Source organism: Fundulus heteroclitus, chromosome 2, assembly GCF_011125445.2.
Source record: "Fundulus heteroclitus isolate FHET01 chromosome 2, MU-UCD_Fhet_4.1, whole genome shotgun sequence".
NCBI classification, from domain to species: Eukaryota; Metazoa; Chordata; class Actinopteri; order Cyprinodontiformes; family Fundulidae; genus Fundulus; species Fundulus heteroclitus.
The window spans coordinates 7,575,287-7,598,592 of NC_046362.1; the positions used below are offsets into that span (position 1 = coordinate 7,575,287).

Sequence of the window (23,306 nt, forward strand, 5' to 3'; positions counted from 1 at the left end):
TGCTGTGACGCCACTAATCCCAGCACTACAAATCACAGGTCCCCTCCACCTCTGGTCCACACGGACCCCTTGGACTCTCCGCCGCCTGCTTCCCGTCTGCGTCAGGTAGGTTACCTTTGCTCTTCGCCGTCCGGGGACGAGGCCGCGGCGTAACTCCTCACTGCAGATGGTGGCCAGAAATGAAAGTCATCCATTCACACGAAGGGAGAGGATGCCTTGTGATCTTTTAATTCTGGAGGAAGGGGTTGTCTAGCTTGTTGGAAAGGTGCATCCTAGCTTCACAGGGAGTTTTGAGCCATTTCATACTTAAACCAGCAGGGCTTCATTCATCCAGTCTGAAATAGCTTGCAAATATATTTATAAACCTTCGATAAAAGGGCTACTTAGACGGTTAATTAGGCGGGAAAAGTCTAAGAAATGCCTGTGCATCTGTCTAAATATACCCAAACTCTTAAGAATGAGTAGATGTTTATGAGTCACATTTATGAGTCCAGCTCAGTCCTTTAGCTACCACAGCGATTGTGTTCAGAATCGACCCAAAAAGGCCTTAAACCTCATGACAAATAATCCAAAAAAATAGGCAAGCGCCAAATATAGCCGAGTCAGGTTACCCTGCGAGGGCTGAGAGGACGGGACGGAGGGGATTAATATGGAGCACAGAGTGTTGATTGTTCTTTTATTTACAGGAATTCACGTAATCCCTCTTTTCGCACGCGCGCCGCACAGAGCCGATCAGAAGAGCAGCAAGCATGGCTGTAGTGGTGAGTATTTCCCACCTTTACTTGGTTAGAGCCGCTTGGCAGAACATTTCCCGCTCAGTCTCTCTCTGTCTCTTGTTATTCATCGTTATTTGATTAAGATAAAAAACCTACCCTCCCAAATCGAGCTTTCACGCGCCTCTGATGACATCACGTAAGGCAACTGATCAGAGTATGGGTGGTTTTTGTTTATTTCTCTCTTTTTCTCCTTGTTATTGCACGAGTTTAATAAAAGTCTATCTTTATTTGTGGTTGAACGAGAAAGAAATCTGAACTATTTAGTGTGACACAAGCAAAATTTGGCCTTCGCTCATCTTGCAAGAGGCAAATTTGCGCTGATGCTGGTCAGACGGATGAAAGTCAGCAGGAGTATCGGCAGGTTTGTAGCAGCTCAACTTCTGCAGACAGTCATCTTCACCATTCGCTTCTGCTTCACCGTCCACAGCAGTCGTCATTGTAGCTTGGGACTCGTCGCAGTCAAACGCGTTACGCCGAACCTCTTTGCAACCCAAGTAGTCGGCCGTGGTGTTTCCTGACGCCACCTGATCAGCTCAGTTCTTGGGCCTGTTGTGACGTCACTCACGCAAATAAAAACAATGGGGCTTCAGTTCGTTTATTTTTAATATTTTTTTGTCTGCAGGGTAGTTTTTGAATCCGTACTTCATCACATGGCTGTGTTTCACTACGAGTGCACATAAAAAAAAAAGATTGTGCCACTGAATTGCTTCTTTAAAACCTACAGCTACAGTAGCCTGAGCGTCTGATCTGGGATCCCGGTTCACACGGCGTTCCCGTTTAAAGGCTCTCCTGGACTCATGTGAGCGAGATTAAAAAAACAAAAAAAACAACAACACACTGAGGGCTATTGATTGTGGCCCAATAACACTGGGGAAGAGGCTTTCTTAACCCAAGTGGATTACATGTTTAAAACTGAAAGGGCACAAGAAACTCACGTGACGGAATTATATTGACATGGCCGGGCATTCAGCTTTTATCCCGGGGCCTGCAGCCAGTTAAGGGTTTCTGATAGGAGGCATTATCTGAGCACGCTCTGGAGCAAATGGAGACTGGGTCGCAGTATGCGGAGGTCTGGTATCAGCTCAAAAACGAAACGGTGAAATAAAAAAAGGGTGACGGTCGACTAGTGAGCAGCCACAACGTCAGGGTCATAGAGGTGAAACACCTGCTGAGCATCTCAGAGGTTTCCATACCGTCACCATGGCCATGATGGTCTTCATTTTAGCCTTTAAGGAGGAATTTAATTAAGTTTTTTTATGGTAGGAATCATTATACTACAAGCAACTACAGGGCTTTTCACAAGCAAGGATTGCTTGATTATTTTCTCTAATCCAGGCATTGTCACGAGTTCTACATACAAGCTCTATGGAGAAATGCATTCTGGGAAAGGATGCCATTGTATGGGGAATCACATGTGAAGTGGAAAGGAAGTTTATGACCTTTACATTTATATTATCACGGTGAAAAGTCTTTCTTTTGTGCAACCTCGAGTGTTAGTCGTTTTGATTATCTCAAGGCCAGTTAAGATCCATTTTGTTATATCCATCTGGGTTTCATTCTTATTAATAAAGTAGAGTTGTGAGTGAGAGCAGTAGTGGATGGAGACCCTACCGGAACAGATGTTCATGCTGAGACAATACTAGACTGTCTTTATAGCAGTAGCTCCAGTAACGTTCACCTGAAGCAAAGTGTTTCTGTTTAATGATGCCGAACTAAACCAGCGACTCCTCTCTCCTCAGAGTGGAACTTACCGTATGGTGTCGGAGGAGGAGCAGGCGCTCAGGGCCAAGCTGGAGCATCTCACCGTCAAGGACCACGGACCAGTGTTCGGACCCTGCGCCAACCTGCCAGACCACACCAGGCAGAAGGTATTCGCATCCGTCTCTGCTCTCTGACGAGTACCCGGCAGCCTTTGTGAGCAGAACAGTTGGCATTAAACTAAATTGCTGAGAAATATCAAGAAAACCTCACGGCCGTCCTCCCAAACACGTAGCTGAGCGCAGGATGGGTCTTATTTGCTAAATTATTCTTGCTGTCAAGTACAATCGGAATAAATGTTGCTGTACATGTGCAGATTTAAGAGCATATCGCTGCTGTTTAAACTCAATTCGCTATTTTACAGCAGACCTGGTGCATTCTGACTGCTGTGCCAAAAACTACGCACATTTTACGTGGAATTTTTTTTCCATGGTTTTAAACGGTTTCAAGAATATAAGCAGGACACAGACACCCTTTTACTACGACAGCTGAAATGTATTTTTTTTACTTGATCACTGAACCTGTCCTGTTCCTTGGGATTATTTCCCCCATTATCTGTCCTGGTTCAAGTTAAATAAAATAAAATCCATTCAGCCTCATTTCATCCTAGGACTATAAACAAACAATCTAGCTTTTCTTCAGGATCTTCAACAGATTAGTGTGAAAAATAGACTGAAAGATATAAAAAAAATGGATAAAATATGAGAAATAAGTCCAACAGCATAAAGCACAAAGTATTAACATTAGTTCAGCATCGTGCTGCTCATAAAGCTAAAGTATAGGGTGTGACGAGGTCCCTGTTCCTGCAGCGGCCCTCTGATGGATCCTGGACAGTTCCCCTCACTGTCCTCTGGGGGGCGATCTGGTCCGCCACATTAAAGCTGGACTAGAACTTTTACATATTTTGGTTACTGAAAACTAAAACAAAGCACTGGTAGGATTCATGGTTTGGATTTAATCTGTGTCAACTAACTAACATTCGGGTTCGGCTCCCCCTGCAGGCCAAAGACGAGCTGAACGAGACCGATGAGAAGCGGGTGTCTGCCGTGAAGGAGCTGCGAGCCATCATTAAGGAGAGGGCAGAGGCTGGAGATGACCTGGCCAAGGGGGTGCAGAACACCTTTGGGGAGAAACCAGACAGCCTGCTGGTCCGCTTCATCCGCGCCAGGAAGTACGACGTGGCCAGGGCCTTCGATCTCCTGAAGGGTGAGTCAAAACAAGCTGAAAGGGGCCTTAGTGGATTCACCGCTGCCAGCTCCTTTCTCATAACATAAGTAGATGTTTAAATAGTTGTCTAGCAATACAGTCACAAGGATTCACTTTAAACACCAAACTTGATCAACTGGGGAAATTAAAGGCAGACAGTAAAAGGTTAACCAGCAGGGCCCGACTGACCCTCCTTTCGCCTCTCTGCTCAGGATATGTCCGCTTCAGGAAGGATTACCCCGAGCTGTTCGAGAACCTGACCCCAGAGGCTGTGCGCAGCACCATCGAGGCCGGCTACCCCGGCATCCTCCACAGCAGAGACAAATACGGACGCGTGGTCCTGCTCTTCAACATTGAGAACTGGGACTACGAGGAGATCACCTTCGATGAGGTGCAGTGCTTCAAGTCCTCTCTCCAGCTCGTGACCGGGAAACAAGGACCTTAACGCAGCTGTGATGACACCAGGCGGCGTGTGCTCTGTGTTCAGATCCTGCGGGCCTACTGCGTGATCCTCGAGAAGCTGCTGGAGAACGAGGAGACGCAGATCAACGGCTTCTGCATCATCGAAAACTTCAAGGGCTTCACCATGCAGCAGGCGTCGGGGATCAAGCCCACGGAGCTCAAGAAGATGGTGGACATGTTACAGGTGGGAGCTCCTTCTCAGCTATGGGTTGTGCTTTAGTGGAAGCTGAATTCTTAACTTTCATATTCTGGCTTTTTCTGAGTGGCTTTCACCGCGTTGCTCTTTGTGTCCCACCAGGACTCTTTCCCGGCCCGTTTCAAAGCCGTGCACTTCATCCACCAGCCCTGGTACTTCACCACCACCTACAACGTGGTGAAGCCCCTCATGAAGAGCAAGCTGCTGGAGAGAGTAAGCCCCATCCCTGACCTTCATAAATCTCTCCAGGCAGCCTCCAATGCTTCCTGCTGCTCAGCGCCTTTAACTCCGATAACCCGAACGTGTCGACCGTAATTCTGTCTGCAGAGGTCCAGCTGTTCAAACTGCGTCGCGATCAGAGAGAGAAAAAAAAAAAAGAAGTGTTGAATAAACGTTAAACAAGGGAAGGCTATAAAGCTATATCCCAAATTTGAAACAATTTAAGGTGAGCCGCTCCATCAATTATCTTAAATTAAAGAAAGGCAACAAAAAATAAATAAACAGCATGACAACTGAAAACATATCAAACGGTCGTCAAGCTAAATTTCCTGGCCTGGGAAGGAGCGCACTAATCAGCCAAGCGACTATATGTTCACATGGTGAAGTGTGGAGGTGGAAGGAGGGATTTTCTTCAGCAGGGACTGGACAGCTGATTAGCAATGATGGAAACGTGCATGGAGCTAAACGCAGGGCAAACCTGGAAGAAAAGCCCGCTAGAGGCTGCAAAAGACCCGAGACGAGGGTAAAGGCCTCATCTGACCTTCTAAAGCAGGGGTGTCAAACTCATTTTGGTTTAGGGGCCGCATACAGCTTAATCTGATTTCAAGAGGGCCACACGAGTTAACTCATTGCAATATTAAATAGAAGTAATAAATGTGGACTTGTTGATTTTTATATTAAGTTAATTTCACTTTTACACAATATATTATGAATAACCTCAGTGTTTTTAAGAAAAGTATGTGCAATTTCAACAATACTTTTACTCAGTTAAACATTTACTTGTGCATTATGCATAAGAACTGATCACAGTGATTATACAATGTTGAAAAACATTTATTGGAACTTAAAAACACTGTCCTGCATGACAAAATACATCAAACAGATAAAAATTAAGAAATTATTTGAAATCAATTTTCCGCATCTGAAGCTCAACGCTACCATCTGCTGATTAAAACACAGCGCTACACACACACACAATATAGGAACTGCAGATTTTAAAAAATTTTCAATAATTGTTTTATCATTCTCTTCCTTTTATCTCCTCTTTCTTTCACCTTTTCTTTTTTCTTCTTGTTCTTCTTTTCCTCTCCTACTTTCCTATTGTAGTGTCCGTATCGTTTGAGATATTCCCCGCATGAATCATAATAAAACTATTCACATTCATAAATCAAGCAGAGCACTATGGCAAAAGCAAAAGCAGTACTGCTCTACTTGTGAAAGTCAAATCTGATGAGCTCTTTTTGGCATTAAGACAGGACACTGAAAAAAAAATTAGTTTTTATTTTTTTTATAATAATAATGCATTTAGCCACCAGGCCGGACAAAATTGTTCGGCGGGCTGGAACTGGCCCGCGGGCCGTATGTTTGACACCCCTGCTCTAAAACATCCAACCCTAGCCTCAGTGCAGTGGTTCTGCAGATTCACGTGTTAGGATGGCCCAGCCCGGTTTCAAACCAAGATCCAATAGAGGATCTGGGTTAAAGCCTTTGAAGCTTTATGATGTATCATAAGAAAATATAAGAAAAAGCTCAAGGGGTATAAATACTTGTATAAACTACATGGTTGGAGACTGACTAGAGGTGCTTTAGTGCTAGAAACATCTTTTGGAAGGTACTGCTAGCCATGGTTATTACACAATAATGAAGATTCTCAGTCATCCAGGTCACGATCAATTCAAAAAAGGGGGAAATAAATAAAACAACCGGACTTCTATTCTAAATTAAAGTCCAGTTGTTGTTGTTTTTTTTTCACCTTTTTTGGATTATCATATGATGTCAACGTAATCCTACTAGTGTTTTTATACAGCAACATCACTGACGGCTGCTCTGTTTGCCGTAGGTGTTCGTCCACGGAGATGAGCTGGAGAACTACTACAAGGAGTTTGACCCTGAAATTCTGCCGTCTGAGTTTGACGGAAAAGGCTCCAAGTACGACGGCAAGGCCACGGCGAGCAAGTTGTTTGACTAAACGTCCTCCATCCTGCTGCCGGCAGTCAGAGGGCTGCAATGAATAAAAGATAACTAAATCATCCAGCTGTGTGGTTGTAGGAAGAATAGTCGTGAATGAAACATAGGAGAGTGTGAGACTTTGAAGAGGAGTCGGTTTTCCAGATGTTCTGACAAAGCCCAATCATACGGGGGGCAGTAGAGTGTGATAGCCACAAATGCTTTTGTAATTCAACAAACCTATCATCCAGCAATTTAAATTTACACGCAAAACTTCTTGGAAAAAGTTATTCTATTATTATTATTATTAAGTAGTTATGAGTCACTTTTGGTTTATTTCTTTGCACCCTCAAAGAGAAACGTCCGCTTGCCGCTGATTTCCCACCACAACATCCGACAACCTTGTGAAAAGTCACCGTCCTACAGGCACTGCGGCCACGGCTGAATCACCGTGACGCAACTGAAACGAAAACCACTAATAACCGAGTGTTCTCTGGTGGATGTGGATGTATTTTTAAACAGATGTAGGCCTTTTCCCTGTTTTACACAGAAGGATAACGTGGAGCTAGTCCAGAAAACCGAACATATTCTTTCTAATCACACTCAAAGTATGTTAAATTCATTACTGTCCACTTCTGAACCGCGTAAATTGGGTTTTTTTCTGAACTAAAGTGCACCCACACAGCTTGTTTGAACACTGGCAGGCCCCGGCTCTCAGCTCCCACCCTCTAGTCCCCGTCTCCAGGCTGATATCTCGACAAGTGCCTGCCTCTTGTGTGTTTCTTAAAGATTAAGTTTCAGTATAAAAATACGTTTACCCAACACACTACCTTGTACGGCAGTAACAATGTCAATAAATGTACATTAAACTGTATATAAATCTAGGTTTTGGTCATTTTCTTGATGTAAACATTATTGAGAAGAAAACCCGAATGACAGCATCTATGAAGCACAGGGTTGATTAAACCTTTTAATTAAAGAGGGAGATCAGATTGTGCTGTTCGGCATGTGATACAGGCCTGTGGTGATGCCATTGTAAGAAAAATGCCCAAACAATCAGGGCATGTTGCCTGTAGACATTGCAGAGATATGAAAGGTTTTTTTATTTTTTATTTGTATTTTTTTTACAATGTACGTAAGGCAAAGAAGTTATATGTTCTTTAAAAAATGATCAATAATAGACTCATAAAAGACAGAAAATCATGAACTGTATTTTCAGTAATAAACCACTTCACTTGAACAATATGTAAAAAAAAAAAAAAAGATAATAAACAATAAGCTAGCACAAAGTAAAAATGTATCAAATGGATAGTTGAAAATGAACCAAAGAGGGTTCTGTGAATAGGTTAAAAGCAGTTAATATCTTACCTGTAGTCAATAAATCCCCTGGTATCTTTGGTCTAAATACAGATTCTGGACGTTCTGAAGGCTAAAATGCCTCCTATCACACAAATATCTGTTGGGTGTTAAAAAAAATCTTTTATAGTACATTATAAACCTTTATCTTGTTTGCATAGAGCAGCTGTTTACACAGAAGTCAATGATTATTTGAAAGGGGAAGAAGTTGATGCTGATGACCTTCCTGTGTGAAACGCATCCTGAGGCATTTCCAGACAGCGCAACTGTCAGTAAATCAGGACAAAATCAATGGCAGCCGTTACAGTGAACACTATTGTAGTGTTTAGTGTTTTTTTTACACTTCCTTACTTTTCTATTAGTTGTACTGTGACTGGAACCTCTTTACGTGTTTCACTCCCAGTACACGTTTCACCTGGAACATTGGCAACGCAGTAGTTATCTACTGCAGGTAAGATATGAACTGAATAATTTAATAACTACAAAAAAAACCAAACATGTCTAAACCTAAATCTTGTTCCACTTCATTTAATCTCAGTCTTTCATAAGTGCTTCTGACACAACATGGTACTATGAGAGAACAGGCAGCTTCGGTTCTTTCGTTTCCAGCATTTTCTAGCTAATGAGGGAAACTCAAAAGCATGTTACTTGTAAGCAGCTTAAAATAAACCTCCCCAACTATTCCAATTTTGCATTTAGCTCTAACCTGAAGCGCTCACTAAGCTTGAGCCTTGGTCACATGCTCATACATGTAGCTTGTGTCCAGAGAGAAACAGAGTTAGAAAATCAAAATCAACGTACTGGGTCCGTTGCATCGCTCTGCAGGAGAGACTAAAGTGAAAACCAGAGTTAAATAAAGGAAGGTGCAGTGGAGCAGTTCTTGGAATGGTACAAGCTGTGCAATGTCTCCATTACCACGCTTTAAAAGCATGTTGGTTTAAAGTGCTCATACAGTACAGTACAGTTAAGACGTCCCAATGATTCAACAGAACAATAGTTTAAGGTTTTTTTTTTTTTTTTAAAGTGTTGCTAGCTGATTTATCCTGTGATAAACATTCTCTTCATAGGTTAGATCATGTGAAAACAGCCTCCAGCATAACTGGAAAACACCCGTGTAAACAATCAAATAGGTCCTGGTGGTTCTGATGGGAGCAAGGTGGGTCTCCCATCAGCAAAGTTCTCTACCGGACTTTCCTAAATCAAAAGATGCTCACGCTGTACCGTGTTTCTGAGTTTTGAGTACGCTCAAATCTAAATACATTAGCAGTGATGAGTGAGGCTGATTGGGTGTTTTCACACTAGTTTGTGGAGGCTAATTAGTTCAAAAGGCCATCAACGGTTTGCAGCCGATGTACTCCTCCCTGCAGAGCACATGAAACGATACGGCAGATGGCACCAAGCAGCAGAGAAGAGCAACACTGGTAGATAAGCAGTTAGTTCAGCAGGACATCACATGAGCCGCATGGGCGTCGTCCCCAAGCAGGGTTACACCTCCTCCGTGCATATTTCTGACACCTACTGTCAGACCATCACAGATAAGGCCTCAGGCTGACCACGCGCCTGTCGGTCTGTGCGCCGCCCCCCCGGGCACGCAGGCGTCAGCCGCTGAGTTTCAGCGTTGAACTCAGCTGGTGGAAACCTCTGTTGGGGTTTCTGGTCCTCTGACAGGCCTTCTCCTTCCTCTCCCAGTGGCAGATGGCGTTGGTGTACTCCACGATGACCTTGTCCATCCAGGTGAGGGGCTGCGGGAACAGCACAGCCCCCTCAAAGAAGCCCATGTGGCCTCCGTGCTCAGTCAGGGCAAACATCACGTTGGGCTTCTTTTCTGAAACACAAGGCAGGGAGAGGGAGGAATGTGAGGTCTTGCATACAGTTCTGGTCAGAAGTTTATTTCCACTTATGAGAATGAATATTAGATTAATTCTGCGCTTCAATAATCATTACAGACTATAAAGGTATATAAAAACCCAATAAGAGATCCTCAAAGCTGAGTGTTTTAAGTCAAACACGGAGGTGGCAGCATCATGCTGAGGGTTGATCCAAAAGGCCCCCTGACAACTCATTTAGTGCTTTATTTCTAAAGGAAATCGTTCATCCTTTAACAACATGCTTCGTACCAGTTTGTGTTTATGAAAAACAAGCTGTGAAAACGCATCAGCATGTTGTCTCTTTCAAAAGATGAACTGGTAAAAGACCCAAAGGAATGCTGATAAATCTAAAAAAAACGAATGCCAATTCTTCCAAATCTGCTTTGTGACCTTCCAACAGAGACCAACCAGCACTCGGTCCCGCATCACTTTGTGCGGCCATCTCTACGAACAGGACCACAGAACGTTCCAGCTAACCTAATGCGTGCTAACGGAGCCACGGCTCTGCAAGACGCTGGTGAAGATATGCCACATAACCCATCTGTGAGGTTTTGCTCCTGCTCACCTGGCGTTTCGGCCACAATACCACTAGTTCATGTCCAAAGCAACACATCTGCCTCTTTCAGCTTCTCTCTATCACTTTATATAAGTATGAGACATTTTATCAGTGCGCTATAACTTTCTGTGCAGAGGTAATGTTCTGTATTAACACGTGTCTGACCTCTAAATCAAATCAGTTTATTTGCGTAGCGCCAATTTACAACACTTCATCTCACTTTACAGTCAAGTCAATCAAATCCTCCAGATTGGTGAAATCGTTTCCCATCTAAGGAGATCCAGCAGACTGCATCGACTCATTGGCTGCATCAGAAAGGTAAGGACTCCTGAGCCGAAGCGGAGGCACATCAGCAGTCGCCATGAAAAGTGATGTCTGAACTGTGTAGGCAGTAAGGAAGGAGGTAGGAGCCTGTATGCTTCCTAATATAGACCCTTTAGAATATGGAGCTTGAGATGTTTCTAACCGGCACTACTGAGCTATAAGGAATCCCACAATCCTTTGTGTGACATGACGTATAAGCACAGCCCACCTCATGGTAATTAACAACAATCTGAGAGAAGAGAGCGAGCTTGTTTTTTGGAAGGCCACAGGCCCGGATTTGACTGGAATCATCCGTTTCCGTCGGGTAATGACGTCGCAGTTAAAGGCTGTCAGAAATCAGCACAGCAGTCTGAAGCTCCTTTCCTCCCCCACAATGGACTTCTTACTGTTGACCCCATGAAAGGTCCAGGAGCAGGAGCTAGGAGCTATAGTAAGAACATTTGGGATGCAGCCTTTGACTCGCAGCAGTCACTCCTCCTGAAAGAACGCGTGTGCATTGTGTCGTTGACTTCTGTCCTCAAGCTGCATTGACACGATTCATTAATGATCTACTTCTTGGTTTGTTTTGGTCCTTTTCAGCTTCTGTCTAAAAGGCAGAGGTAATAAGATACTAAACGCCGTGTCACCACCGGACTACACAAGCTTGCTCTGGCGTCAAACTCTCTAGGAATAAGATGCGTAGCGCTTTGTCTCCAGTTTATTAATCAGGTTGATCTTGTCCAATCAACAATTCTTATCTCACGGACTTTGTGTTGGCAACACGCTGCACGGCATACATCTGTCTTGACAAATCCACATTTACCGTGTTTAAATGCTCAAAGAAGCCGAAAACAATTATGCACACTCTGAATTCTAAGCTTATTTATCAAAGTATATGGCAAAACAAACCTTTCAGTATAAATAAATACATTAGCGACATATAGTTATAAAGAACAGCAGAACATAATGAAGTGAAAAGGCCAGAGAGACTATAAAGTGAATAATTGCTGACAAAAACAGCTTGATAAGACAGTTAGCAACAGAGATGCATGTGCTGGTGATTTGGTTATGCCGCGTTTTACCGCCACCCTCGTTTCGGACTATGACACGCCCGGCCGTTATTAGCTAGCTGCTAATTCAATCTGCTGTTTTCAGCTCAAACACTCAACCCCTGATGCTGTCTTCTTGCCTAAAAACACTACTATGCCGTAAGGTCCTGATTAATTATCAGCCAGACTGCAGGAAAAGTTACACCCTTTGTGTTGATCCACTGCTAATAAAACTGGGTTTTACGGCATCTCAAATCTTAATTTAAGAAATACACAAAACCACCCCCAGTGTAACCCAACCCTGGCAAAGAGGGCTGCCGTCTTATCCGATTAGCTGGAGGCTTAAGGACACACCTAGCCTCGCCGCACAAAGAGTCCTGCTGGAGTCTTGTTTCATGTCTGCTGGCCAAGCCAATATTTGCTGCTTGTCATATTACCTCTGCGATAAATACATGGTGTAGGACAGATACCTCACATTTGGTGCTAATTTGAACAAAGCCCAACTATTATGAGTTTTAGGATTAAAAACTGTATATTTTATGTGTATTTTTTTTTAAATATCTGGAGTGTACACTAGAGGAAAGCATTAAAATTTGGAAACTTTTCTTGGCATGACCACTTTCCTTAATTTACCTTTAGGGTTACATCCATGTTACAAGACCACTGCTAACTAAATGGTATATTAGGTTAAGTTGGCAGATTTAAATTTAAGATGATCGTTTTATCTTCAACCAAGAAGTTTGCTTCTAATAAGACATGACAAAGGCATCTCTCAAAAGATAACAAAACAATGCTACAGAAGGATAAATTTTTATTATGTTAAAAACAGAAAAGAAGAATTATGCTGGGAAGACAAACCTGTGGAGAGCTTTTTGCATGTTTCCATTGGTTTCTTCACCAGTTTGGTTTCTTGACTATTCTGAGGTTGGAAGGCCTCTTGCCATCACTCTAATCTTTAGCTTCCACCATCAATATTTTTTTTCACTTGTGACTTTGGCTGGACCGCTCCACAAGTTAATATTACTTTCAGTGAGAACAAACATGTTGGTAAGAATAAAATGAAATCCAACTCTCCCAGAGATATCGATCATTTTAGGCTAAACGGTATACACTAGGTAAGAAAAGCCCAAATACCTGACTAATATAGTTAAAGGGTATTCTGATTACATATTAACAATTTTATTAGTTATGAGGTACACCACTGAAACTACAGTCTTTTTGTACAAATTTGGCCTGTCCTGTACGTTTCTGTGACAATGAAGGCCTTTGACAAAAACAAGGAGCCCCACAGAGAGTGAACAGGTCTTTCAGTAACGGCTGAGTGGTTAAGTAAGTAGTAGTTACTGAATAATTGTGTGTTTTTGATAGCCATCCTTGGAGTGCTCAGTAAATGCTGTTCTTCACCTCTAGTCTGGTTTTCTGGGTAAGCATGTCATTACAGCCGCCACCATCTTGTCTATGCAACAATAAATAATTAAGGCTCTCCTCCTTTCAGGGTAGAGGCGAGGTTAAGTCAGCAGCTACAGCATTCAGGCTCCGCTCAGAAGTGACGCCAGGCCCTTTGCCATCCTGTTACTCTAAACGCCTTCGGTTGGTTTCTTGCCCAACTCGGTTTTCCTCCACATCTAATCTCACTTTTTCTACAGAATGTCCTGAAAAACCAAAGGAGTTAAAAACTATGCAACACCTTGCAGGAGTATGTAAACTCCTTGAGCTTTTTCACATTTTTGCCATGTCACAACCACACACTGTAATAGTAATTTAATAGTATTTGAAGCGCCAGATCAATACAAAGTACTATATACAAATTCTTACGTGGAAGAATCTGTTTTACAAATGAACATCTGAGAAGTGTATATGCATTCACCCCACTTTACCCTGATAGCATAAATAAACCCCACTGCTACGATTTGTCCTCTTTAATTTATAAATAGAGTCCACGTTGCGTTTAATTTAATTTAATCTCAGTATAATACAACTGTTGTGTGAAGGGCCCGCAGGTTGTTAGAGAACACAACTGAGCAAAGAGCAACATGAAGCAACATGAGCAACATGCAATAACTTTTTGATACACTGTGCAATAACCCGTACAATAACCTGTGCAATAATCCTGTACACTCCAATAACTGTGCAATAACTGTGCAATATTTTGATATTATTATATATTTTTTCCCATCCACTGTATATATCTGAATGTACTGTATATACCTCATGCACCTTTTCCTCCTTTGTGCACCTTCTGTTGCTTATAAGAGCCGATGTCACAAGTAAATCTCTCCATTGTGAGATCAATAAAGTTCTATCTTATCTTTTCTTAAGACCAATGGCAACAAGACGGGGAGAAAGGTGTGGAGGTTTAAGGCAGGGTTGGGTTATAGAACAGTGTCCATGCATAGAGGATCTCACTGAGCACTGCTCAATCCATCATCCAAATACGGGAAAGGAGTCTGGCACAAATGCAATCCTACCAAGACATTAATGCGTGAAGCAGCCAGGAGGCCCACAGCCAGTCTGGAGGAGCTGCAGATAATCCACAGCTCAGGTGGGAGAATCTATTGACAGGAAATCGTTTAGTTGTGCGCTCCATAAAGCTGTCCTTTAGGTGGCAAGAAGAAAGCCATTTTTTCAGTTTACTACAGGCTATATATGGGACAATTAAACGTGTGAAAGAAGGTGCTCTGGTCTGATGAGACCCACACTACACCACCCTGAACACACCATCATGCTGAGTTATGGCGATGTACTGGGAATGCTTTTCTTCAGCAAGGACGGGAAAGCAGGTCAGAGTTGGTGGGAAGGTTAACTGAGCTAAACACAAAGCACTCGTGTAAAAAAAGGCTGCAAACAACAGTCGCTGGGGTCCACCTTCCAGCAGGACAAACGTGTCAGAGTGTGATCCGGCCAAAGTCCAGACCTAAAGCTAATTGAAAACTTACAGATGCTCTCCATCTAATCTGACTGAGCTCGAGTTAAATTGCAAACAAAATTGTGACAAAGTTTTGTCACTAGATGTTCAGACGTGGTAGAAACGCTCCCCTAAGACACTTGCAGCTGTAATTGCCCTCTGTGGTGGTGCTGACTCGGGGTATGAATACTTTTGGAAGGCGCTGTGCAGTGCTGCAGTTTTGTCCGAGCGGTGCTGAAGGAATCGGGATTGTTTATTTCAGCTAAAAGGGGAAAATCATCAGACAGTGATCAGTGATCTGATTGGTGAAACATGGGATCCATCTTAGTGTTACAACATCAACAAGGCATCAGGTAGAAAAGGACCAACTCCTGACTGAGTTTAGACTTTCACCCCTCACTGTCAAACTTATGGCACACTTATGATTTACCCGCACATGGGAATGTCTGAAACAAAACAAGACAGAACGCATTGGCCAGAGAAACATGCGCAGACCCACACAGGGCTCTCTATATATAATCCAGCAGCCACAGTGGATCACATGTCTCTGAAAAATTCAACAAGACTCCCTAGGCAGGGAAGCGTTGAGGAGATGGCTGCGGCAAGACTTTATTAACAATTAAGATGATGTCATGATTGTCCAACCCGGAGCAAAGACAATAAGTTAATTCAGTCCATGCTAGTCAGGTTATTGTCACTCTGAGGGGTGGGAAAGTTGAGGGGAAAAAAAACTACAAGACCTAGGAAAAGATAGCAAATATTCTCTATTGGGGGAAATACAGGTTGTATTGTTTACTTGGTAGTTAAAGATCGTTAAAAATAAGTCCCTGGTATGACACAAAATTGTTAAACATATATAAAAACTTTCAACTCAGTAAAATGACAAGCAGTGTCTGGAACTACGTTCTATTCTAAATGAACGATAGAAACAGCAAACAGGTAGATGACAACGCCTCAGTCAACTGCTATATGAAAATGTTGGAACATTAATGATCAAAAACACCATTTTCCTTCAGTAAAGTCCATGCCTAACAGAATGTGATAGTTTGGGTCATTTATCTAGCATTTATTTGCACACTTATTTAACTAGCATCTGTGATTCTGTTGAGAAACCAGGTTCCATGTTGAAATGGAAAAAGACGAGTTTTTCATGTTAATAAGATATTTTTATGTCTTTAATTATGTGTATTTGTTATCCCAGTGGAATCGAAAATGGTATCAAGTATCAAATATTTTCCCGGGGGATCAGTATCAAATTTGAAATTTTAGCATCGTGACAACCCTGGTATGCATAACACAATGATTGAGATCGTCACTTAGGCAAAGCTCCAGGTGTTCTTGTCACGATAAACTCACTATCCAGAAATTTAACCATGCAGTCCACCAATCAGGCCTTTATAGTAGAGTCAAGTGTCCAGACAGTTGCAGCAACCTGCTCGGGCTTTTCAGAACCTCACCCCACAGATTATGAGAGCAAGAAACAAAATCTTTTGGTTTGGGCTGAACTCCAAGCATCATACATACCAGAAAGGAAACACAGGCAGTGCTACTCACATGGCTAACACAATCCCTGCTGTAAAACATGGCGGCAGCAGCATCACCCTGAGGGGATGTGCTTCTCCAACGGGAACAGAGTAACTCGTTTAGACAGTGGGGGAGATCAGAGCTTGAGAGATTGCTCAAGAAAACCTGTTCCAAACCTGTTCTATGGGTCATGACAATGAAGATGCATTACCTCCGAAAAGACCTACAAATGGCTGCGCATCACACCTGACTGACCTTGAGACAATCTGCGGAGAGGCTGTGATCGCTGCATCAAAACAGTATTATACAAACACTTTGGATAGTTCTGCACCTCTGACAAACCACAACAAGTTATGTTTAATTAGTCAGCAAAAAAAAAGAATCAATCTTTTTCTGTTTTGTCATTATGCTGTATTGTATGTAGAATCTTAAAGGCATAAAAGCGAAATGTCTACATATTGGATTGAGGCTGTGCTGTACCAAAAGATGAGGCCCTGTATTAGGATCAAAGTCTCTGCTTCATCATATTGCATAGGAACCGTGTGAGGGGTTTGTTTTGTAGTGAACCACAAACCTGCAAGCCGGCACGGTATGGCCAGTAGTGACCGATGAACTAGTGGATCATCTGAGGAGTTCACCAGGAGCAGCGGCACGGATACCTGGAGGCAAATTTCAGAGTCAGTTCGCTCCTGGGCTTCATTAGACTGGCCGGCCTGTGCTAATCCCTTAATTTCAGTAAGCATTCATTCAAACGTTTACTCTGCAGGAACTTTGCACCAGGTCCTCAGTAAGGGACAGACATCAGACGATTAGTGTTTGCCATATAATTAAAGCGTTAACGGCAAATAGTGCAGTAATAGTATATCCCGCCAGCGAGGGACACTTGAAACTCACATTGTGAATGTAGTGCACGCAGCTCTCCTTCTCGTAATACTCCCTCAAGGAGCCGTAGCCGTGGAACTTTCTGCGGTGAAAACCGTGTGATAAGATCAGGGGCTGAATGTCTGGAACAGTCCGCTTTTCAACGCGACCATACTTCACCTCATTATGCTGTCATCTATCTGCATCAGAGAGGTGGCTGCGCACAGTTTGGTGAGGTCTGCGTCCCCGATGTTGCTGGAGCTCATGCTCGACAAACTGCCCCTGTGAACCACGATCGGCACGGAGAAAGAAACGCAGCGTTCAGCTGACAAGATACGGGCGGGGAAAACGATGCCTGACGTCAGCAACTGGAACAATAACACATCTGCTAGATCGTATCACTTTTTGCTTTAGGCCCCCGCTGATCTGGAGACAGCGATATGCTAGTTTCTCAGCAGGTGCACATTTGAAACTGCTAATCTCCCCTTGCACGTGTTGTGTCTTTATTTACCTGTGCGACAGGATGAGCTTCTTCATCTTGCCTGCCAGCAGAAAGTTATAAAGTCTCCGACACTGATCCCACTCAAGGAATGTTTCCTGGGCCCTAAACACAAGGAAGGACATTAATGCACTCACACAAGGGAGGTTACACTGCATGGAGGAAATACATCTTTAGACCCCTAAATGCTTCCTCATTTTGTCTCATTGTGACCAAGAACTTCTATGTATTTGTTAGGATTTTTGGGATGGACCTACACAAAGTAAAAGAAAAAAATACCCCAGGTTTAGTTAGATGGGATGGAAATGGTGAATAGCCAGAATTTCTATGCGTTTTTCTACTCCTACTGACCGCCCAACGCGCTTTACCCTACATGCTCACCCAATCACACTCACAAACGGGCCCGTATTCATTAAACGACAAGCAGATCGCAAGAGAACGTGAGTTAGGTGCATTACCGAGGGGCATATTGACATGTGGTGTGGAGAAGCCAGAGTTAAACCCACAACTTTCAGATTGCAAGACTAGTATAAAGAATCAAGAATCTTTTATCGTCACCGCGGGGAATTTCTTTTGAGACAGACACCGGCTCAGGATGCACACAAACTATATATACAGGTAGACACAACAGACATAGTGTTTTCAACCTCCCCAGTCTGCTAAGACTCATACCGAGTTCTGTAAGTTAGTCCTTTTTGAACGACATGATTGTGTTGTTGCACAAATTAATCACTCAAAGGTTCTTTGATGATGCAGTAAACCTAAACTTTCCTATACAGAATTGTGCACTGAAACATTCCTGAAAAGTTAGAGTGTGCAAATATGCATTCACAGTAGTCTTACTGTAACGAGTACCAGACTCAGTATTCCTAGCAGGGGGCGATAACCCTCACAGCTAAAGCAGTAAGTAAAGAACAGAGAACAATGTTCCTCTGTGTTTCCAGGTGCAGAGTATCTGTAAATGTTTGATTGTTGCAACACATTCACATGTGGATTTAGGTCTGCAGTTGCCAGGGACCTTCGAACACAAAGATATGCTTTGATCTGAACCTGTATGTTGAAGGATTTTTCTAAACTTCTGGGCCTTTTTAAAAAAAAAAAACTCTAGCAGAATTTCTTCCAGTATTGATCTATGTTTAGCTCCCTCCATCTCCCAATCCACTCTGACCAACTTCTCTGTCCCTGCTGAAGAAAGGCCTTCCCATAGCATGATACTGCCACCAACATGTTGCACAGTGGGGAGATTTGTGTTTACTCGGACTATGCAGCCTTTCTTTCTTCGGACCATTGATTAAAACATGTTTTGAAGTGTTTAAAGTGTGGGACATTGCTTTATAACCTAAGCCTGATCATGAACAATAAAGCAAAAAAACAAACAAAACCCAAGCCCAATTGAGAGTTCAGTTTATTAGCACGTCCTGCTGACCAACCTGAGGGCGCTGTACCCCTGGCAGACGCTGACGCAGCACAGCACTCGCTCCTGGTTGGATCGATTCTCGCCCAGGAACTTGCACGCTATGTTTCCTCCCAGACTGAAGCCTACAACCACCAGCGACGTTTGGGGAAAGGCACGCTTGATGTAGCCCACCATGGCCCCGAACTCCCAAGTACACCCTGAATATAAAGAAAACATGCTTTCCTCAACGGATGGAACATTTATGAATCCGATTTTGCTTTAAAACGTGTGAAAACGGCATGGATTGATTCTTACAGGAACCCCTTGATCACCAGCCCCTCCTTACCGTAGGTAAACATGCGTGGCGAGGTGAGCTCCATGTCGGGCAGGGCTCCCAGATGATTGAGGACGGCACAGCGGTAACCCTGCCTCTGGGAGTAATCCACAAAGGTTCGAACGTAGTTCTTCTCACTATGGTTACCAATCCCAGGGCAGATTACCATAGTAACATCGCCTGACATACAAAGAAAGCAAATGAAAACATTAACTGTAGCCACGGGGCGAGTGTCAACGTGGATGTTCGGCTGCTGTAACACGAGGCTTCTTCGCTCGTGGGAGCTCATTAGAGCCGTTCGTGCTCATGCATTCTTTAGCCTGATGGGCTTAGGATCCAAACAAGCACGAGAGTAAAGACATGGAAACACCAACAAACGTAAACTTATTAGATAAAAGCCCCAAAGCAGTGCCCTTTTGGCACATTGATGGAGACACGTTTGCCTTTATCTGCCGACCTTCTGTGGTGTGCGCTCCAAGAGGTTCAAAGAGGTCGAAGGTGGCCGTGGCTCCGTCCGGCATCGGGAGGAATTTGCGTATCCCGCGGGGGGTCGGCGTGTAGACCCGTCCCATCTTGCCATACAGAGCCGTCTGGAGATGACCGCTCTTCCCCCATAGCAAAGGAGGAATGTACCTGAAGAGAATCACGACCTCCATGTTAGCGTGTTCAGTACCAGCAGATGCTGTAGCAAAGAGATTTGGCAAAGACTCTGAGCAGCTATTGCGTAAAAACTCACTCCTTGGTGAGCATGGGGCAGGACTTGAGCAGATAGCGGCTGTGCAGCGTGTCCTGACTCATGATCCTTGGGGCTGCGTTTGGACTCTTCAGGTTGAGACAGCGCACGATGACGTAGAGGACCGCCGCCACCACAGCCAGCTTCATGCCGTTGAACATGGCTGGCAGCTCGGTGCCAAAGGTCTGCATGTCACCATACTCCAGGAATGTCATTGTGGATACTTTAGACCTGCCCTTTAAGTAACAACACATACAGTACCTTGTAGTGTGTGTATTTTTCTTAAACCTTAACATGTTACAACCACATTTTAGTGCAATTTATTGTGACAGACGAACCAAAACAGCACATGAATGAAGTGAAAGCAACACCATCTCTGACCTGTTCCTGTGTGTTTATGATGCCGTCAGGCCCACGGCCTTCACAGGTCAGATGCATTTAACCTGAGATTACACACTGGTGGACTCTATTTACTACTCAGACCGCTGTATAACTGGCTATACTGGATTTTGTTTAGGTGTATCTGACTAAAAAGGGACCAAATAAAAAGTGCATGACCCACTTTTAGGATGTATTCATCTCCTTCCCCCTGCTTTGTGTTGGTCCGTCACATAAAATCCCAATAAAATACACTGAACATTGCAGTTATGCTCAAAAGGCAAGGCTAAGCTCAAGAGAGTTAGCGTATTCTTAGAAGGCAATCTAAATCTAATATCAAAGGTATAAATAAAATGTAAGTGTTTCTATTTCTTTGCTCGTCTATTACCCTTAAATTTATCAAATGTGGAGTCAGGTTTTTTGGTCACTTTTTATGCCTGTGTGCAGACATTCTCTATAACTATACAGCAAATGTATGGAAGATGGTAAGTTTTATTAAATAAAAATGCTGGACACGGGGGAATGCTGCTTTGGGGAAAAACATGAACAAAATCATCCTTTTTGAGCATCTCTGTTCCAGGTTTGTGGTTTAACATAATTACTATGCAAAACTACATTTTCATTGGGAGTAATATATAAAGCAACTTTAGCTAACCTGTGTGGCTTGACAGACTATATAGAACACAGGGTAAACAACCAGCTCTTGAAAAGCAGCTTTTTAAACTCGTCCAATTGCACACAGTGCTTTACAATAAGTTTCTCATTCACAAAAAGCACCGTATTCAAGATGCCACCCCTGACGAGATTCTATCTTTCGTACTGAATAACAAAAAGTCTGCACACCACTGTCTGAATGCCCGCTTTGTGTGATGGTAAAAACCACAGGAATTTCATAATCCCACTTTTAATGTGACATTTACATCGTACAATGCAACTTAAGAAGCGTACAAATTGTTACAAAAGAAAAATCTAACATCAGTCATAACCTGATTGCACAAGTGTGAGCCCTCTTTTAAATCAATACTTTGGTGAAGCACCTTTTGATTCAACTACAGTATTGAGTCTTTTTGACTTTTTCCCAAACTGAATGAAAAGACAAGAAAGAAACTCGTCAGGGAGGCTGCAGGAGCTGCAGGAATATCTGATTAATACTGGTTGTGTCTGTGCTGTAGCGGGCTGGGTCTACGTCTTTGATACGGGGAACCTGGGTTTGAATCCCAGTTTCTTCTGTGAAAACTCTGTCAAATCTGTGTACAAGTTCTAATGAACCCCTGAAAAAGGAGCAGCCAAAAGGACTCACTGGTCGTATCCTTTGTATCCTATCTCTGAGGGACTGCAAGACAGAAGTATTTTCTCCTAAAGAAAACATCCACACCTGGCTAAAATGTCCCAAAACCTCCAGGAAGAATGTGTTAGGGTCTGACAAAACTAAACTTGAACTTAAAAAAAAAAAAAAAAAAAAAGGTAGGTTTGACACATGAAACACAGTTCCCATCACAAAAGGAGGATTTTACCTACAGTAAAAAAATGTAAAAATACAAACCACATAGCAGCAACATGCTCTGCATGCAAAACTAAATCTGACAAAAAAACAAAACAAAAAACAAAAAAAAAAAACAATCTTTAGGATTAGCTAAAGAGGGGTGTGGACAACAGACGCCAGCATAATCTTACAGATCGGAAGAACTTTTGCAGGGTAAAGTAGGTAAATATTTCCAAGTAAAGATGTGGGATCCTGATATACTCTTACCAAAAAGTTCCCCAGGTGCCTTACTTATTTGCACCTGGGGAACATAACACTTTAAATTATGTCTCCATACTTTCCCACTTCTTGCCAAAACCTTAGTGTCTGAATGATGAGTCTCTTCCAAAAAATAGGAAACAAAACAATAGGAGAAATTCATGCCCCAGACGACTGGTTTGAGCATCCTAAGTGGATTAAACAGGAATGTAATGACAGCACAAAATGCATCCACAGCCAGTGCATCGCTTTTTTTATTTAATTTGTGAAGAGCTTGTCCAGGATCCCACACTTGATGATTGGTGAACCCCCCAGAAGGTTTGCAGCCCTCACTTTGAGAACCACTGGTATTACAACTTAAGTTACCTTTAAATGGTCTAATTAGCCTCCCACTGTTTATCTCTCTGGCTGCTATGGACGTTTTACCCAAAGAAAAAAGCCAATCGGAACCAGAACCCTGCAGCAATGTGTTTGTCTTTTTACAACTCCTATAATCTAGCGGTACAGCCTTAAAATAAAGGTCTCACAAAATAAGTTAATTGTAGTTCTTGAAATGATAAGGATATTATTTCAAAATATTTTATTTAGTCCATGGCACTGATCCTTTAAATAATCAACTTCAATCGGGGGCTTTAAATGATGGTTAATCAAGAGTTTTGACTCACCTTTCTGCCTCAGCTGGTATAATAGGCAGTTTTTACAGCCTACAGAAAAGCTGAAAGGAAGACACAAAAAAAAAAAAAAAAAAAAACATAAATAAAAGAAACTTAAAATAGTGATGGCAAAAGAGATAAAAGTTTACAGAAAACAAATATCCAAGTTAGTTGTCATGTAGATTACCCTGAAAACTCCCAGGCAGAAGCGTGAACGGAGAACACGCAGTTAGCCCCAGCAGGTTTCTCGCTCTCAGTTTGTTTGTCCTTCCAGGTAAAAGTGTTCCTGTAGGAACAAGAGAGAAACTGTGAACTCCGTCAGTCACAAAACTCCGCGGAATAAATGAGCCGACACTTTTTTTCTACAGCATGAGAAGAGACTTCCGGACTTGCCATTGAGTTTCAGAGTGTCTGGAGTCACGCGCCGCTAGCAGCTCCTACTCCGCTCCCAGCGGAGAAACTGACCAGCCAAGCCGCCGCGAGCTCGAGATGCCTTCAGGCTCCACCAGCAAAGCTCCGACATTACAAGTGAATTCCTCCCACAACACCAGGTAAGTGATTTCCACTACGCTTGACAATATAATTT

General features: G+C 42.9%; 2 protein-coding genes across 2 annotated transcripts; one reads left to right on the forward strand and one right to left on the reverse strand.

The window, feature by feature from the left end:
• On the forward strand, window positions 1-6,649 carry rlbp1b (retinaldehyde binding protein 1b). Its single transcript, XM_012862485.3, has 8 exons — window positions 1-105; window positions 687-761; window positions 2,516-2,644; window positions 3,536-3,740; window positions 3,953-4,131; window positions 4,228-4,386; window positions 4,501-4,611; window positions 6,458-6,649. The coding sequence occupies exons 2-8, from the start codon at window positions 750-752 to the stop codon at window positions 6,584-6,586; spliced, it is 924 nt and encodes a 307-aa protein (XP_012717939.2). The 5' UTR covers window positions 1-105; window positions 687-749; the 3' UTR covers window positions 6,587-6,649.
• Window positions 6,650-7,521: 872 nt separating this feature from the next.
• On the reverse strand, window positions 7,522-23,107 carry LOC105926245 (monoacylglycerol lipase ABHD2). The gene is made up of 11 exons (XM_012862484.3): window positions 22,908-23,107; window positions 22,733-22,782; window positions 19,952-20,184; window positions 19,673-19,848; window positions 19,228-19,395; window positions 18,916-19,099; window positions 17,498-17,590; window positions 17,167-17,268; window positions 17,020-17,089; window positions 16,700-16,784; window positions 7,522-9,745 (listed from the first exon to the last, which is right to left on the reverse strand). Exons 3-11 carry the CDS (start codon window positions 20,161-20,163, stop codon window positions 9,519-9,521), a joined length of 1,317 nt encoding a protein of 438 aa, XP_012717938.2. The 5' UTR covers window positions 20,164-20,184; window positions 22,733-22,782; window positions 22,908-23,107; the 3' UTR covers window positions 7,522-9,518.
• Window positions 23,108-23,306: the final 199 nt, after the last annotated feature.